Source organism: Drosophila grimshawi, unplaced genomic scaffold, assembly GCF_018153295.1.
Source record: "Drosophila grimshawi isolate 15287-2541.00 unplaced genomic scaffold, ASM1815329v1 contig_311, whole genome shotgun sequence".
Classification (NCBI taxonomy): domain Eukaryota; kingdom Metazoa; phylum Arthropoda; class Insecta; order Diptera; family Drosophilidae; genus Drosophila; species Drosophila grimshawi.
This window is the reverse complement of record NW_025063098.1, coordinates 25,717,890-25,734,915: the sequence shown is the minus strand read 5'-3', so window position 1 is coordinate 25,734,915 and position 17,026 is coordinate 25,717,890. Positions and strand designations below refer to the sequence as shown.

Here is a 17,026-nt window from a genome sequence, read left to right as displayed (position 1 = left end):
TAAGTACTTTTAGTTTGTAGATTTAGAATTTGATACGCTTCTAGAGTTAAACTTCTTGGTATTAAGGGAGAACTTAACAGAGATTCTTATTATTGTGTTAACCTAAAGTTTGGTTCGTAAGCCAGATTTTCTAAAACCCATCGATGTTTTTTTAACATAGGATTAAGGTGTATAAAGTCACCTCAAATAGTTTATATTTAGATTTCATCTTACCGTTTTGCCAGTTGAAAGATTCATCTTTGCTTAAGGCAAACGTTTCCATTTACAGGTTCAGTTAACCAAACATACATTCTGGCGATGCATTGGTTAAGTGCAGTTCGTAATGAGACAAATATGATCCCTTGATTCGAGATTGGAGATTTGAGATTCGAGATTATTGGCAATTGACTGCACTTCACCACATTGTGCCCCCCCCCCCCCCTCCCTCCTCATTCCCCCGGAGTTGTGTCACCTTTACAAATCGTTTCAACACCTTGCTCTTGCAGTCAAAAATTGAAAATCGATATTCGCAGGGAAGGTTAAAGAGAGTTGGGAATCCAGGCAAGAGACAACACACCTTTGCCAGACAACGGTAGTGGGGGATGGAGGAGATTGAATGTAATTAAAAAGGAGTTAAATTACACATGTTTTTTTTTAACTGGCAACCAGGCAACCAACTAACTAACCAACCAGTCGGACTAAGGTAGGCAGGCAGGAGAGGATTGCGACACAAAGGAGTTTGCTTCAACAAAATAAAAACAAAACATCGACAAAAACAACAGCCAACACAATGAGCAGAAGGAGCTGGTGGCGGAGTAGTGGGTACATAGAGAGAAAAGTCGTCATCTTCATTAAATACAAGCAAATTATTTTTAAAAAATATCTTATATATAATTGATGAATGACTAAAAATACAACCTGAAAAAAAAGGAAATTTTAATATTTGAATGAAATCTCAAAAAGACTTGAAATCAAAACTTTAATGACTAAAATTTAAATATAATAAATATAAAAAGAAAAGAACACAAAAAAAAACAATAAATTAAATGAAAGTTCAGATCAAAAAAGCAAAACAAATATATTTAATATGCTAGTCAAAATCGAAATGTAAAAAGAAAATGAAGAAATCAAAGATGTTTTGTTGTAAATATATGGAACTGAAAGGGTGTCAACCCGGAAAACGCACTGGAACTTTATTCAAATTCAGAATATAAATCGAAATTCAACATTATTTTAAGAAACTGACGTTGATATTAAACAGAAGAACGTTCGCTTTGCTGGGTTAGTCAAATGTGGAACTGAGACAGGATTCGTTTCTCTCTGTGTGGCAATAGCTTTAGCTATAGCTTTAGCATACGCTGGCTTGGACAGAGTTCTCCTTTCTTTCACTTAGCACACAAGTGAAGTGAAGCAAAGCAGGAGTCGAGCAGCGAACACACCTCTCTCTCTCTCTCTCTCCCTCTCTCCCTCTCTCCCTTTCCCTCTCACTCTCTTTCTCTCTCTCTCTCTCTCGGCGTCGACGTCTCCGCAACGCATTCATCCTCTTAAAATGCACTTTAAATGGCAGTTTCCGGTCACACACACACATGCACTCACACTCACACACAAACACAAACACACACACACACACACACACACAGGCGCATGCACAACGCGAGGCACACTCGCATGCATAGAAATGTATAAGCATAATAAAAAAATACAATGCGAAAACGTTAAGTAAAAGCTAAAAGGAGTCGCGCTGTGCCAGGAGCAGCACTGCACCGCTTGGTACATACTGTACCCACACACACACACACATACACACACACACACACACATATACACACGCGCTGTCATGTTCGCCATTAACTTTGTCCTTCTTCGTGAGCAAAGTTGCAGCAAGCGCTTTTTTTCATAGGCCTACCCTTTTGTGTGCGTGTCTGTGTCTGTGAGTGTGTGCGTGTATGTGTACATATATAAGTGTGTTGCATAAATTCTTTGCCTGCAACCGCGTCTCCAGGCAGCTAGAGCTCGAAATGTAAAATGCAGATCAGATAGTAGAAGTGGTTAGAATTCGTTGAGCAGTATTTGCCTAATTTATTTATTTATTTAAAATCAGTCGACACAGAAAGATACAAAAAATTAATAAATACATTTAAGAACAGTAAAACAGGGTACTCAAATACAAAATGGTCCACCATTTTTTGCATGGATTTGGCGCCCCAGCAACCATCAGCAAACTTTACGATATCTTAAAATAAAATACTAATTAGTTCGCATAGAAACCTATATAGACTCGGCTAGTGATGCTGATCAAGAATATATTATAATATGGGTATAAAAATGTGAAAAATATAGATATAGAGCAAGCAATATAATAATAGATATTCCTCATGAACAACGATTTGATATTAATTGATTTATTGCTTCTAAATCCATCAGACCAGAGACATTGCCTTTAAACACGTAGACTCATCACAATCCGACAATCTAACAATATATTCTCATCTATATCATATCATATCATATCATATCTCATCATTATCATATTTAACTAAAAGGTTAATAATTGTATTTATTATATAATATTCCAAAAATCTTCTTCTTTGCAGTTGCTCACAACATATCACGGGAGCCGTATCGGGGCTACAATTCGGAGATGTATTCGACTAATCGGATCAACAACAACAGCAACAACACCTCGGGTCAACGTGGCGGTGAGTGAAACAAAAATTTAATTAAGCAAAGGGGGAGGGAGGAGGGGTGGAGATGGATGCTGAAGTTGTTGAATGTATCTTGTAAATTGCTGTTTTTCCGCACACTTAAAATGATACTGCTAAACTCCGGAAAGTCACTTGCGGAAATGTTTTTATTAGCCTAATATCCTGCCCCATTCAACCCCAACCCAACCCCCCCGCCACCTCCCCCAGTCCCAGACCCTCTGCTCCTTGCAACGTCGACACATACTTATTGGCCTGGAGCATTTGAGGTTAGTTTGTGTCTGGCGGCTGTTGAAGGACTTTACTTATGCTTATGCCACATCTGACGAGACGCCGCATCGTGACGCCTCTGCACCCCCTCTGTCACCCACCAAATTTGTGGCAACAGCATGTTTGCTGCTGCTTCGTCTTCATTGTGGCAGTTGTTCTTCATCATATGCCGCCTCGTCAGTTCTTTGTACGCCTTCTTCTTCTTCATCTGCTGCACATTAATACTGTTGCACACATGTTGATGTAGGTCCAGCCGGTTATATGATATATATATGTATATATATAAACATGTATATAATGCATATATAAATGTATAAGCCACATGCCTACTTTCTGCGTTTACATAATGCAAATACAATCACATGCATACCACCCTACATATGTGCATGCATACACTCAAAAAAATTAGTTGAGGGCATTGACTCATGCGCCAAAAAAAAAAAAATATATAAAAAAATATATTAACCAACGACAATTTTTCTCGTAAACTTAAAATGGAACTGTGAACTTCATGTAAAGTTTCAGCATTATTAAATAAATAAATTTCTCCATTGGTCTATTCTATTTTTACAAAAAGTTGAAATGCAAATGTTCTTAAATATCAAATCGAAAATATATTTAATCTGGCAAATGACCATTGAAATTACACCTTTCTTTCTGTATAGTAATTGTTTGATGTATTTCATTTTCGTAGAACGAAGTCCTGGTTTTCGTTCAGTATACACGGTTCTTCGCGCCTTTTGGCACATGCAACACGATTCTTTCGCCCCTATATATGTACATACAAACAACTCGGTTGCACTCACCTCCCCCCACTCTCCGCTCACCTACTGTTTGCTTGCAACCAAACTCGATGTCAGCACCTTTGGCTGCCTCCAGAATGTTAACCTCTCATTTTTTTCGGCTGCTGCTGCTGCTGGTGCCTGCTGCCACTGCAGAATTAATGGGTTAAGTAAATAGCTGTGTAATGTGCCTATCGTTAAGCGGAGAGGGAGGAACCACTAAGGTGTGTGGGGGGTAGTCTGAAGAAGCAGTAGAAGCAAAGAAGTGCCTCTCAATGCGGCGCTTCACTTGCAACGCTTGGCTGCCAATGCCGGTCTTGCCTCAAGGTAAGACGTACAAAGACGAGGGCTGAGAGACTCCCCTAAATGGTTTTGCCCGCAACGTGATAATGTCAATAGGTTCTTAAAATGATGTGTATATGTGAGAGTCTGTGTGTGCGTGCTAATTCATGCGAGATCTTTATTTTAATTAATATAGGCTTGCAAATTTTCCAGTATAAGGTGTGAAATTTATATGCAGTTTAATTCGCTTAGCAAAAAAAGAGGATATTTTACCAGTTACCTAGTTCATCCATGTAAGCTCTGCCATTTTGGAAGCTATATTTGTGAAACATGAAAGATAAGCGTGAAGGTGTCAGAATCGGATCGGAGCACTACATATATCATCTAGCCATAATCATCAGAGATATCGGTTAAAAGTGCCCTAGGAACTATGAATAAACTAGTAACCTGCAAAACAGGGGCAGTTATCGATAAAAATGCGTATAATATACAAGAACTTATCTTCCGAATTTAAAGTCTACAGCTCTGTTATTAATTTTTTTTTACTGTGATTTTTCCCTTTTTATTTAGGTTTAATAATACATTGTTTTGCAAGTAACAACCTTAAAAAGTCCAAAACAATTTTGAAATCACTTATATTACAATCTCAGAACACGGAATTTTAGAAAGTTGAATTGACCCGGCAGAGGGTCGCTTCTCCGGAACGCTATCTCAGTTTTTGCAATTTGCTCACATTCCGTAATAATTTTAACATTGAGTTCCGGTCGGCCCCCTTCTCCGATATAATCGGAAGAATTTATGCGCGGCATTACCACCCACAGAATAATGCCAAAGCTGTAAATGTCACATTTTTCCGTATATTTTCCATGTGAACTGAAAACCTGCGAATAAATGGAACAGCTAACTAATAAAATTTGCTAATAAACCCAAACCTCGGGTGCCACATAAGAAGCTGTGCCAACCTCTTCCGTATTTTGTGTCGCCAATTCTTTAACGGTGCAAAAATCTCCAATCTGCAACCTTTTGAAGTTTTTGATTAGTAGTAAATTTTGAGGTTGGAATATTCCATGACTAAATGTGCAATTTCCTCAATATAACCAACGCGTGTTACAATATTCTCATGGCCAAAGCTGTACACATTGTTCTTCTGATAATCCCAAGTTTTTCCAGTGTTATTTTGTATCGAATCAATATAACTTTCTTAATACATTGGTATACTTTCAGATCACACCACACAAGCATTACAATTAATGCTTGTTAAGAGAACTTATCATTCTAAGGTCAGACGAAAAGATGGAAATGACTAAATAATGTGGCTTAGTAATATAAAAGACACACGGACAGACGAGTATAGCTAGATAGACTGAGCCAGAATATATATATATATATATATATATACTCTTTCCCCATTTTAATAGATTCAGTGCATAGCCAAACATTTAGGCTAAAAAAAATGGGTCGACGTCTTTAAAAAAAACCAGTTCAAAAGTGTGTCATAAATTTGTAAGTGGAGCTTTTGAGATGTGGAGAGTCAGCAACTGCAACCTGCAATGTTGCAAGAAGTGTAGGTGATACCTTTTACGCATTAAAAGTGCACATTCAATTTTAACTATGCTCAAAAAATGGTAAAAAGAAAAAATACCACTTCTCCTGTGCGAAACGCCATGTGCTGCGCAGATTGCATCCCTGCCCCTTACAAAAACCCCGGCGCCCTGCACATATACTTCTTACGTGTGCCCGCTGTGCCAGTTGCAAGCTGCAGTCGTTGCAACTAGCATCAGCAACAACAACAACGAGTGTTGCATGAACTGCATTAAGGGTTCGCTTTTAGCTTTTGTTGCTTGTACGGAAGATGAAGAGGAAGAGTATTGAAAAGTAGGCCAAGTTAAAATTGATTTAATGCGTTGATTGCGCCTGCTGCTGCCGCTGTTGTTGCAGCTGCAACAACTCAGATTTATATGTGTGTCGAACGCAGATGTTTTATTATTTTGTATTTTTTCTTTTTTGTTTTGTATTTTTTGCTTGGGATCTTTAAAAATATTGCGTGAGAGATTTCTGTGTGATGAGACACACTAGGGTCGTCTCTGCATCGGTGGCGTATGCGCAATATTCTTTGCAACAGCAGCACATTGACCCAGGACACACACAAACAGATAGCAATACCAACACACACTAGATGCACACACTTATGCCTAGGAAAAGTTCGTTAAAAATAATTGCCAACCCTTGAGCGTCAGTTAGTAGTTTGTGGCGTGTGAAAAGCGACTGGCAATTTTACAGCTGCTGCTGACGTCGCAGTTTTTCCGCGCTTTCGTTTTTATTTTTGATATACCCTGCACCCAATTAATGTGGCCAAAAAAGGTGTATTCTGAAAGTATCTCTTAATTCATACAGCATCAAAATGCGAACCTGATCAAGCTTTATCTCAACTATAGATTTGCCAGGGTGTCAATTATAAGTTCGGAGCCAAACCCGAAATCCAAAACTAAATTCATGGCAGTTCGATAATTTTAGATTATTTTTTTTTCAAACTGTCTTTTTGTACCGATACATAGTGTCCTATTGTAACGACGAATACCGTGATCGAAATTTGGAAAAAAAGGAATACATTTGCGCTTTTCATAGCAGAACCGGAATCCAAATTCGTTTGAGTTTGACATTCTGAAATTTATGTTATCCAAACGCAAAACGAGTTTAGTTTTTTACTGAAAGCTCCCCAATTGTGAAGTTCCTTTTTCCTCTCTCTATTCTCTTTGTATCTATTTTCTCCTCTTTCTGATTAAAATAATTTACACATTTATATCTAGTTGTTATAGTTGGTAACAAATATTGTTAATATTTAGTGAAATTAAATTGTTCACAAATTTAAAAACAAAATCCAAATGAAATTAAAATCGCCTTAAAATTGTTAATTATCTAGATAATATAGGAGTATTATAAGCCCACAATTCAATATAATTTATTATCATTTATTATTTTTCTCTAGTTAATATTTTTCACTCATCGCTAAAGGCTAATAAGCCCAAAGTTCAAATACCGCCTTCACTTATACAATTTGTATAGAACCAGGGCTGTCTAAACGATTCTTCTTGCCTGGTATACTTGACTATTTTTGGTTTTCTGTTTTTTGTTTGTTAGATTTTGGTGCTTGGCACTAGCGTCTCGACGTCTCCGGCTGGCTGTCAAGTGGGTGGAGGGGGAATGCATTTGACAGCTAATTGGCTAAAAATGTTTACTTTCTCGCTGAGGGAGAAAAGAGTTTCTACATGCCACAGCGTCGTCCTGCGGCAGTGGCAGTCAAACAATACCATCAGCTGGCAACACACACAACAACAAACGGCTTCTATTGTATTTTAACACCTTCATCCAATTTCAGTTATTGTTGTTGTTGTGTTTGTTGTTGTTCCACATATTCGACGCTGATCCTTTGGCTAGGTTTGCTGTCAGTTTTGCCCTGGCTTAATTTATGGACTCTTTGGGCCACATTTACTTGCGCATCATTTTTTTTGGTATTTTTTTATACTTTTTTGCGCAAAAAAGTGACGACAAAACATTCCACAATATGACAAAAACAACACAAAAACCCAAAAAAAAAAAGTAGAATACGAAATCCTTTAAGAAAAAAAAACGCCATCAACAATTTAGATAAATTTTCCCACCAGCGATGCGGCAATAAAAACAAAAGGCCAGCTCACCACCAACCCATCCAAAATGGCGAGGGGTGCTGCTCGTCCTTCTTGGACGCGGCGTCTCTCTGGATGTGTGCTGCTCCGTGTGGCACATCCGCTATATATATATATGGTATGGTATGTGTACGTTCTTTCTCGATATCAAATGATATCAACTGCAGCTTGCTTCCATACACCACCCTACACCCAGTGTGTGTGTACACAACGGCTCAGCAGTGACGGCGACGCATCCTTCAGGTACAACTTACTCATATATCACAAAAGGATATTCTTCGCGTACACTCGCCTCGAAGTGTGTGTGTGAGTCTGTGTGCTTTTCTGCTTAGCTTTTTCTTTTTTCCTCTTTTTTTTTTTGATTTTTTCTTTGGTTTTTTTTGTGTTGTCTGGTCAGCGAAGAGGTCCTTCGGCTCCTCGAAGGTGACACCGTGGCGCAACACACAATGGCCTTGCTGTTATCCAACCAAAAAAAAAAAAAGAGTAAAAAACTGAAGCCAAATATATTAAATTATAAAAAAAATAAAATTGGAACCAGTATATAGAAAAAATCAAGCGAACGCAAATCAAACGAACTTTTTGGTCTGCATTAAAAATGCAAATGTCGCATTGAAGTTTCATTCTTTCTCTTCTCGTCCACTTCCTGTGTCTTTGCTGCTCCTTAAGATTTTGGGCAAACAACAAATTTGCGAGCGGCCAGCGAACCTGAAAATGAACTTTAGCTCAGCCCTGCACTACTAACCTCTCAGAGACGCACACATAGATCTTTGAGCAGTACTTCTCTTCTGGGGTGCCTTGAACCCAAGCTACTTTTGATTCCCAAAATAAATTTTAGTTTATGTAAGAATATCTTAGAAATATTTCTTCTTTTTTTTATTGTGGATTGACATTAGTTGACATTAAATATATTAATAAATTGTACGATTTCTTCCAGTCAACGCCTTACTTATGGTATTAACAGTGAGTTAACATAGGGATGCTGTTAAAAGTAGTCAGCTTACAGGGCTCGTTAAAAGTTATGCATTTGAATCGATGTCGAATTCGATATAAATCAATTCGACGATCGGCAGCTATTTGTTCACTAAAGAATCGGGTGCGGTCCGGTTCGGGTTCGGGTTCAGGTTTGTAATCAACTCACGGTGAACGGTACCGGTCTCTAGGGGCTACGCGTGCCTTAGTTAACGGTATTAAAAAATTCTCACGATTATTATTTTTTTTTTTTGGCTTAAAAATCGATAAAATGTTTGATTGAACTGTGAATCTTGAGAAAAACAATCAATCCATTAATAAATTGTTTATTAACATTAGTAAATATAGAAGTTAACCTGCCATCATCTAACTTTCGCTATAATTAAAAAAAAACAACCGATTGTGGCTCTGAAAGCTCTGATATAACAGAGTTTGAATGACTTGGTTAACAATAAATGAATTTATAAGGATTCGACACCCAACCATTAAAACAAAATAATAAAACGAAAAATTATAACATTTTATAATATTTCAAACTGCATATTTTCACATACCAATCTGTTCTTTGTAAACTATTCATAAAGAAGAAATCTATATATTTGTACCAGAGCATCTTTTGAACTACAACCCCTATTATAAGACCTGCTCCTATTATTTTTGCAAAGCAATCTGTTTAAATGTTCACGAGACTTTATTTTGCCAGCTCTCTAACTCCTTGCACAAGGAGCTTGCCAGGACCAACAAGAACAACAATAACCACCACCACCACCACAACAACAACAATAACAACAAGCTAAAATTATCATCAGTGCTCAATAAGATTTGGTCACTGGACAATGTCCATCCTTTTGTGGCCAACGTCGTGTCGCTCTGCTCGTAGAGAGAGATATGAGGTTCAGGTACATTTTGAGTACCTCTACCTCTACCCCTACCTCTGCGTCTGCCCCTACCCCTACCCCTACATCTATCTCTGCCTCGGGCTCGACCTCTACCTACATTCTGCATTATATTTGAATGGAGACAAGTCCCTGCGTCCTTTTCTCTCGAGCGCTCGCGACGATCTTCAGGCCAAGTCCTTTGTGTGGCCAAGTGCGTCGCTGCCCCTACCACTCTGCTCTTTCTGCCTTGCTGCCTGGCCCTGCTTTTTCTGTTATCGGGGGGAATGAAACTAAAAGCATGCAGCATAAGTTTTTATTATACCAACGAGCGCAAAAAAGCGATTTTTTATATGAAAAATATTTGGAACAGGCATTTTATACACTAAAAAAAAATTACGATAACTAAGCAAGCTTTTTTGCCTACAAAAATAAAAGAACTTAATTAAATAAATATTTAGAATATTGAAAAAGTATTATTAAATAAATATTAAGAATCCAATTGTTTACATTTAAGTATTTATAGTTTTCTCTTTTTAAAATTGCTTATGCTTTAGTTCAATTTAAAATTTACTTTCAAATGCTAAAGAAATAAGAATTATCTAGTCGAGAGAACTCAAAATTAATATATAAGATTTCTGCCTTGTTGCTTAACCGATATTGTGAAAATGTTAATAATATTATGTCTAGGTATTTACAAACCCGATTAGATAGTTATATATTTGCACTGACATTTTTTTTTGTGTGTAGGAAAAGACAGAGACAGAGGGAGAGGGAAAGGGAGAGACAGAGGCTGAGATACAGAAAGCTTGAGGCATCATCGGCACAGGCTCATCAACGCATCGGCATCGGCACAGGCACAGAGGCACCAGGCATAATATGGGGTAAGGTTAGGGTATAAAATTTTTGGACTTGGACTGCTCTTGCCTCTGCCTCTGCCCCTGACTGTGCCTGTACCTCTGCCTGAAGAAGTGTTGGATGTCATCTTATTATTTTGAGACCACGCAGTAGCAGCAGCAGCGACAGCGGCAGCCGCATTGATGATGACCATGCGCCGCTGCTGAGGGGTACTTCTCTCACTTGGTCAGCAGCTCAGCTAAATCGTCCCCCGGTCAGTTGTAGTTGTTGTAAAGAAGACTCCGATACAAAACTGTGGGAATCAAAACAGGATTCTCAATGTTTGCTGCAAAAAACAGCAAAAAAAAACTGCGTTATCGCCGCCGCATTTATTGTTGCTGCTGCTGTTTGATGATGCCACCGATTTTTTGATGATGCTGCTGGTCATCATCATCAACATCGTCGTCGTCGTCGCAGGCTGCGTTATCCTTGCGCGCATGTCCTCGCTTCGTCTGTTGCCGCTTTTGCCTCCTCATTTTCTTACCTTATTTTGCCAGATTTATCTTCCATTTTTACAGTTGCTTTGCTCTCTCTTTCGCTGACCCGATCCCAAAAAAAATAAAAATCCTGAAGAAACCGAAAGCGATTTTAAGTCAAAAAATAAGCTTGTGGGCGTAAAAAAGAAAAAAACTTTCTATTAAAGTTAAATTCAATTCGTAATCTAATTGATATTTCAAGTATAACAAGTCTAATAAAAATCAAATAACATAATAAAATAAGCTATTTTTAAACAGTATTTCAACACTTTACAACCCGGACGGAAATGAGTCAAAACAAGTACGTTTTTTATGACGTGTGCTTATCATCGTTTTTAATACAATTGTTATCGTAAACTGTTTGAAAGCTGATAAGAATATAAATAAATAAAAACAAACAAAAACACACACATACACATACACACAAGAAGTTCATTCAAATTATAATCCCATCAAGGATCTATAATTTACAGTTAATCGGATTGATCTCTCAATGTGCTTTTAAGCTTTTAAGCTGCTGCCCTAACGGTCAACGCACCTGCACACAAATTGAGTTACCAAGAAGCAGGCAAAAAGCAAAAATACAAAAAACAAAAAAAAAAACATAAATAAAATGACATCTTATCGGTCGCATCTCTAGAATCTAGATACGTTTGTCAGTCAGTTAATTAAACTTGGACGCCCGAGCGAGAGCGCGCCGAGAGAGTGGATCATAAAAACGGATTGAAAGAATTGCAGTTAATTGAAATGTTCTTCAACGCGCGCATAGCGACAAAAACGCTGCAGCGACAAACTTGCGAGAGAGGGGTCAAAAAAAATAATATATATATATAAATATATGAGTATGTGTTTGTGCATAGGCATGTTGGCATAAAAAAATGCCAATAGTCTATTGCAAAAAATGAAGAACCCTAGAGATGCACACGCACACACACACACAGAAAGATAGAGAGAGAGAGAGAGAGAGAGCGTGAGAGAGTGATTTGACTGCAGAGCGACAAAAGTGTTTGACTACAAAACGAGCGAAGGCATCTCTGGGTGGTTGCTAGCTGCCTGCTGCCTGACAACGTGTGCAAAAACTACAAAAAGCCCACTGTACAGCTGCATGTGTGTGTGTGTGTGCGGGAGAGAGAGAGAGTGAGAGCGTCACAGACTGCAGTCAGCACACCAATACAAATGCAGTCGCTGCTGCTGCGAATGCCAAAACAAAACAAAAAGGAAACGCACGCTGCGCTTGTGTGCGTGTGTGTGTATGTGTGTGTGTAACTTTGCCGGCTCAGCGACGTCGAGTCTTGCGAGTGTGTGTGTGTGTGTATGTGCGTGTGTCTCGTTTGTCGCTGCAAGCTCTTTTTTTTTGCTTGTGTGCTTTTTTGCTGCTGTTATATTTTTTTGGTTTCTTGTCGCTGTAGCCCAGCGCAGAGACGTCGCCGTCGAGACAGACTGACTGCTAACTGCTGAACGAGCAGCAGTTGGGTATCTGTATCTGTATCGCATCGCCACTCCACTCGCAAGTATCGCGGACGCGCAAAAAGACCATGCGAAAAAATCGCTATTACAAATCTGGAACTTTTCACACAAAAAACGTCTTCAAATATTCAACGTATTAGTAAACAAAAAATCCAATCTATTTCGAAAAAAAGCATAATAAAATTCAACGTCTTCAACAAACAAAACAAATTTCACAACTTTTCGATGCAATAAAATGTATTAAATAAAAATCAACAATAACAACAACAACAAAAAGTCCGCGCATACGTCTTACAAAATATATATTGGATAATAATCGTAAAAACAAAACAACAATAACAGCCACTAAACCAAACAATAGCAACAACAGCAACAAAAAAAAACCATTCATCACATATAAAAAATAGCCCAAGAAAAAAAATCTAATGTTCAATATTCCATTTTCTTAGTGTTATTTTAGTGCAACTTAAATTTGCCAGTTTTTGTTTAAGTTTTTCTTTATTTGCAACGGTATTTAAATTATAATATTCAAAGTGGTACGCTTCTATAAAAATAATAATAATAATAATTATAATAATAACAAATATATAATTCATAATTATAATAAAAAGTTACGCAGTCTAAGAAATTAAAAAGAAAATTTAAAGAACGCATCCGACGGATAAACAATTAAAGGCTAACACGGTCTTCTATGGCATAAAAATGCAGCGTCATGTTTGGAAATGCATTAAAATTAAATATAAAATGTGTAAATTGCTAACAAGTGAAACAAACACAACCTGAAACACAAACACAAATAGTGAAAAACAACAAACAAAAAAAACAAATTGAATTTTAATTTAAAAAGTGTTTTTTTGTGCGATATATGATCATCAAGTGAAAAAAAAACAAACAAAAAAAGACAGTTACTTAAATTTAGTTAATACGACTGCGTTTCAATTTGAAATTTAACTTGGATTTTAATTGGATATTTCGTCACTCACACACTAACACACACATACACCACACACACACACACACATGTACAAGAAAACGCAGTCAGTAAAAGGAAATTTCAAATCAAAATTAAAAATTGCAAGTGCCGAAGGAAAGCTTTTAATCAAAGCTCACACAACGCAAGCATTTACGTAACTTGAGATAATTGATGCAATTACACACACACATACAAGCACGCGCTCACGCATACACATAAAGGAAAGTGCAGCAAGAGGAAGCTTTAAAGCCGAGAGAGAACCACGATCAAAAAGCTCCACAAACGGTACACGCCCAAAAGCGAAGAAAGAGAGGGAGAGAGAGCGAGAGAGAAGAAGAGCGTGACAAACTGCACACAACTGCAGCAGGCAGCATCGCAAACGAGCAGAGAGGTTCACGCTCGTAACTAGTTCGGCTCTTCCCTCTTCGTACCGCGACGCACTTCGTGCACTTCCTGCGCGCAACAAGCAGCCGCCGCAGCAGCGACGACGACGACAACGAGATCAGTTTGCTGGCGAATGCAACGCTGATTGCAACGCTGCATTCTTCGCCAAAAAGTGAAAGAGACACACACAGCATAGCAACAGCGAGAAAGAGACAGAGAGAAAGAGAGATCATCATTCATACGCTCTACTGTACGCCGGGAAATAAATAAAAAAAAAAAAAAAGAAGTTAATTTTAAAAAACCTACGCTGCGTTAAAAAAAAAGAAAGAAAAAAGGAAAAAGCAAAATAGAAAACAAGCATTTTAAATGAAGTGAAGTTTTTGTGATTCAAGTGCAAAAATATATATAAAAAAGAGAAGAAAAATTCACATACATTACACACACACACATACACATAAGGCGAACGAGTTCGGATTAAATATCTACACACAGCACCTGCAGCAACAAACAATTGGATACTCTACACACTTTGGATACATCAACAACAAAAACAACAATTCGCTTGAGTAAGTCGACATCGAAATTGAATTGAAGTCGATTCTAAACATTTCCAGAATTTCTACGTGGCATCGGCCACAATTTCTTATATTCATCGGGCTCTCAGCTCAGCTCTCACTGATTATCAGCAGCATTGTGGCATAATAATAATAATAATATATATGGCATGCGATTCAGATTGAGATACACTCACATATAAATAGATTGCAATTCTAAATATAATTAAAATGCGCTCAAGCCAAGTAAACATTTATATATATATATAACATATCAATATTATTGGTAACATGATATAAATTTTATCATTAAACCATTAACCATTTTTAAGGGGTTTAAGGAAAAAACGATTTCATTTCCAATCCCTTTCTTTTTTAATCCGTTGTAAATTTTTTTCAATCTTGTGAATACTTTTGCTTATTTTGTGGGAGATATAATGCCATATAAATTATTATAAATAATAGTGCAAATATTTTATTACTGAATATGGAAAACATAATTTAAATAGGAACTTTCTAGTATTATTTTCATTTTTTTAATCAAAAATATAGTCGCAATTTTCCAAAATTTTTGTTATTGAATTTTTTTAATATTTTAACTGCGATGTGTACATTTTTAGAAATTAGATTATTAAATTAAATAATAAATTGATTAATTAAATTTTTTTAACTAAATTGGTTGATAGAAATCATTTAATTAAATATATTCTTAATTAAGAGTGTTTTAAAAATTTCCTTTCGATTCTTAGAATATCGAATATGCTGAAGCATCTAAGGTTACCCCAAACTACTTTTACTGTTAGGGGCAGCAGTCTTATTGGAATTCAAGCACAGCAGCAGGGGGCTTCTCATGGTTTCAAATTCCCAAAAACTACGAGGTGCGAGCGTAACTTGAGAGGCCTTTTAACATAAACTTTGGAGAGCAAATAAATAAAACTGTATTTGGAAATATTTAGATTAAACCGCTGTCAAATGTGATGCATTTTTGCTATACTGCTTGAGAAATCACGTGCAAAACTCGCAATTCAAGGCAAACCAACAAAGCCGCTCAGAAAAAACCAATTCCGCCTACTACAACAAAAAAAAAGCATTCAGAGTTGCCATCTGTATTTAAAATGTACAGGGCGCTTGTGTGGGATAGGGGGAGGTGTGGTAGTGGGCAGTTATACACTCCAAGAAAATATTTCCCTAATCAAATCGTTCTCGAATAGCCAGAAATATTTAAATTCAAGTATGAGATTAATACATAAATATGTGTATTTGAGACATTCTGATTTTTTCAATTTAATAATGATTTCAGTTGATAGATGACTTCAACTTTTAGTTCTTGAATTATCAAGTTCTTGATTTTTGAGATATGTCAACATATTTTTTAAAGCAAACTTTTTTTTAATTTATAATTTACTTAAATGACCTAACATTTTTTCTAGAATAATTTGATTTGAAAGAGTGGTTTAATTAATTGAAATATATTTATTTTACAAAAATTAACGAGATTAATTTAATCATTTAAAAACATTAGAACAACATTGTACTACTTATTTTTTATTAGTGCTGATACACAAGCCAAAACTGACCTGTCATTGGTGGTTTTGGTAAAGGTGGTTTGTGGGGTGAGCTGGGGTTGGGGGCGGGTGGATACGCGACGCTCAACAAAAAACAAACCAACAACAAGTTCATGACCAAAATGCCGCATGGACAGCAAAAGCAACAACAATATAACAGACAAGCGTGGGCGCAGAGCAAGGGAGAGAGAGATGTGGAGGGGTCTTGTGTATCTATGTGTAGATGCAACAGTGTGTGTGCCTTGCATTTGATTTGAACATTGCAATTTGGTTTCATTTCAGAAGTGGTACGAAAAATTAACAGAATTTGCCTATTGTTGATGTTGTTGTTGCGCTCGTTTAACCCCTTCGAAGGAATGCTTTGTGTGTCTGTTTTTTTTTGCGTAGACGCGCAAATAATGTGTTCTCAGTGTGTGGATGGCATGTGGAACGTCGACGCTGTTTATCGTTTACTACTTTTTTGGGGGAGGGCAGAGGTAATCATTTTTTTTCACGTCTGCTTTGGCAGTTTTCGCTTTTATTTATTTGAAGTTTGAAGTTGCGTTGCTTTTCACTTTTTTTTCATTTCTTATTTTAAGATAGCGCCGCGTTCCACACACGCATACACACACACATATGCAGACTTGCGTTCCACACGCGACAAAACTTTGCCCGCCGACAGTCTTGAATTTTTTATTTATTTTTTCTTGTACACGTTTTTGCATTTTACACACACACAAGCAAAACGATCTTCTGTGCAGCGAGAGCGGGAGAGCGCGTCTCGTATCTGTGTGCATGTGTGTATGTGCTCATGTTTTTTCGCCTTACGCTTTGTTGTGCAAATTCTGCCGCCACTCGCGCTGCTTATTCTCTGCGCAAAAATACACTCTCTCAGGCGTTCTCTCGCTCTCGTGCTCTCTCGCTCACTCTTTTTTTTTTTGCACGCTTTGCAAAACTTTTCAGCCTGCCTCTCTGTCGTCGAGCATTGTATGTGTGTGTGTGTGTATGTGCATGCCGTCTGTAGCCCAACACATTTGACTGTGTGCATTTTTGTAGCCGTCGCCGTCGCAGTCGTTGCCGTCGCCGTCGTCGTCAGTGCAGCTTTCGTTACGACTTGCGGCGGCTGCGACTCCCAGAGTTGTTTGTGGGTTTTGTTGTGCGACGCAAGTGACGACGTAAAGACGTGTGT

At 37.5% G+C, this 17,026-nt stretch overlaps 1 protein-coding gene across 4 annotated transcripts in view; it reads left to right on the top strand.

The window, feature by feature from the left end:
• Nucleotides 1-17,026, top strand: part of LOC6568601 (heterogeneous nuclear ribonucleoprotein R) — a 59,904-nt gene that overhangs the window by 14,742 nt on the left and 28,136 nt on the right. For 3 of the 4 annotated variants that reach the window (XR_006246656.1, XM_043214969.1, XM_043214968.1), the window contains exon 2: nt 2,574-2,678. Coding sequence is in view for 2 of the 4 variants with exons in the window: in XM_043214969.1 (XP_043070904.1) it covers nt 2,574-2,678 (105 nt within the window). In the remaining 2 variants the exon portion in view is untranslated. Of the gene's footprint in view, nt 1-2,573; nt 2,679-14,152; nt 14,306-17,026 lie in introns of those variants that run through there. The other variant, XM_043214971.1, reaches the window with a different exon arrangement.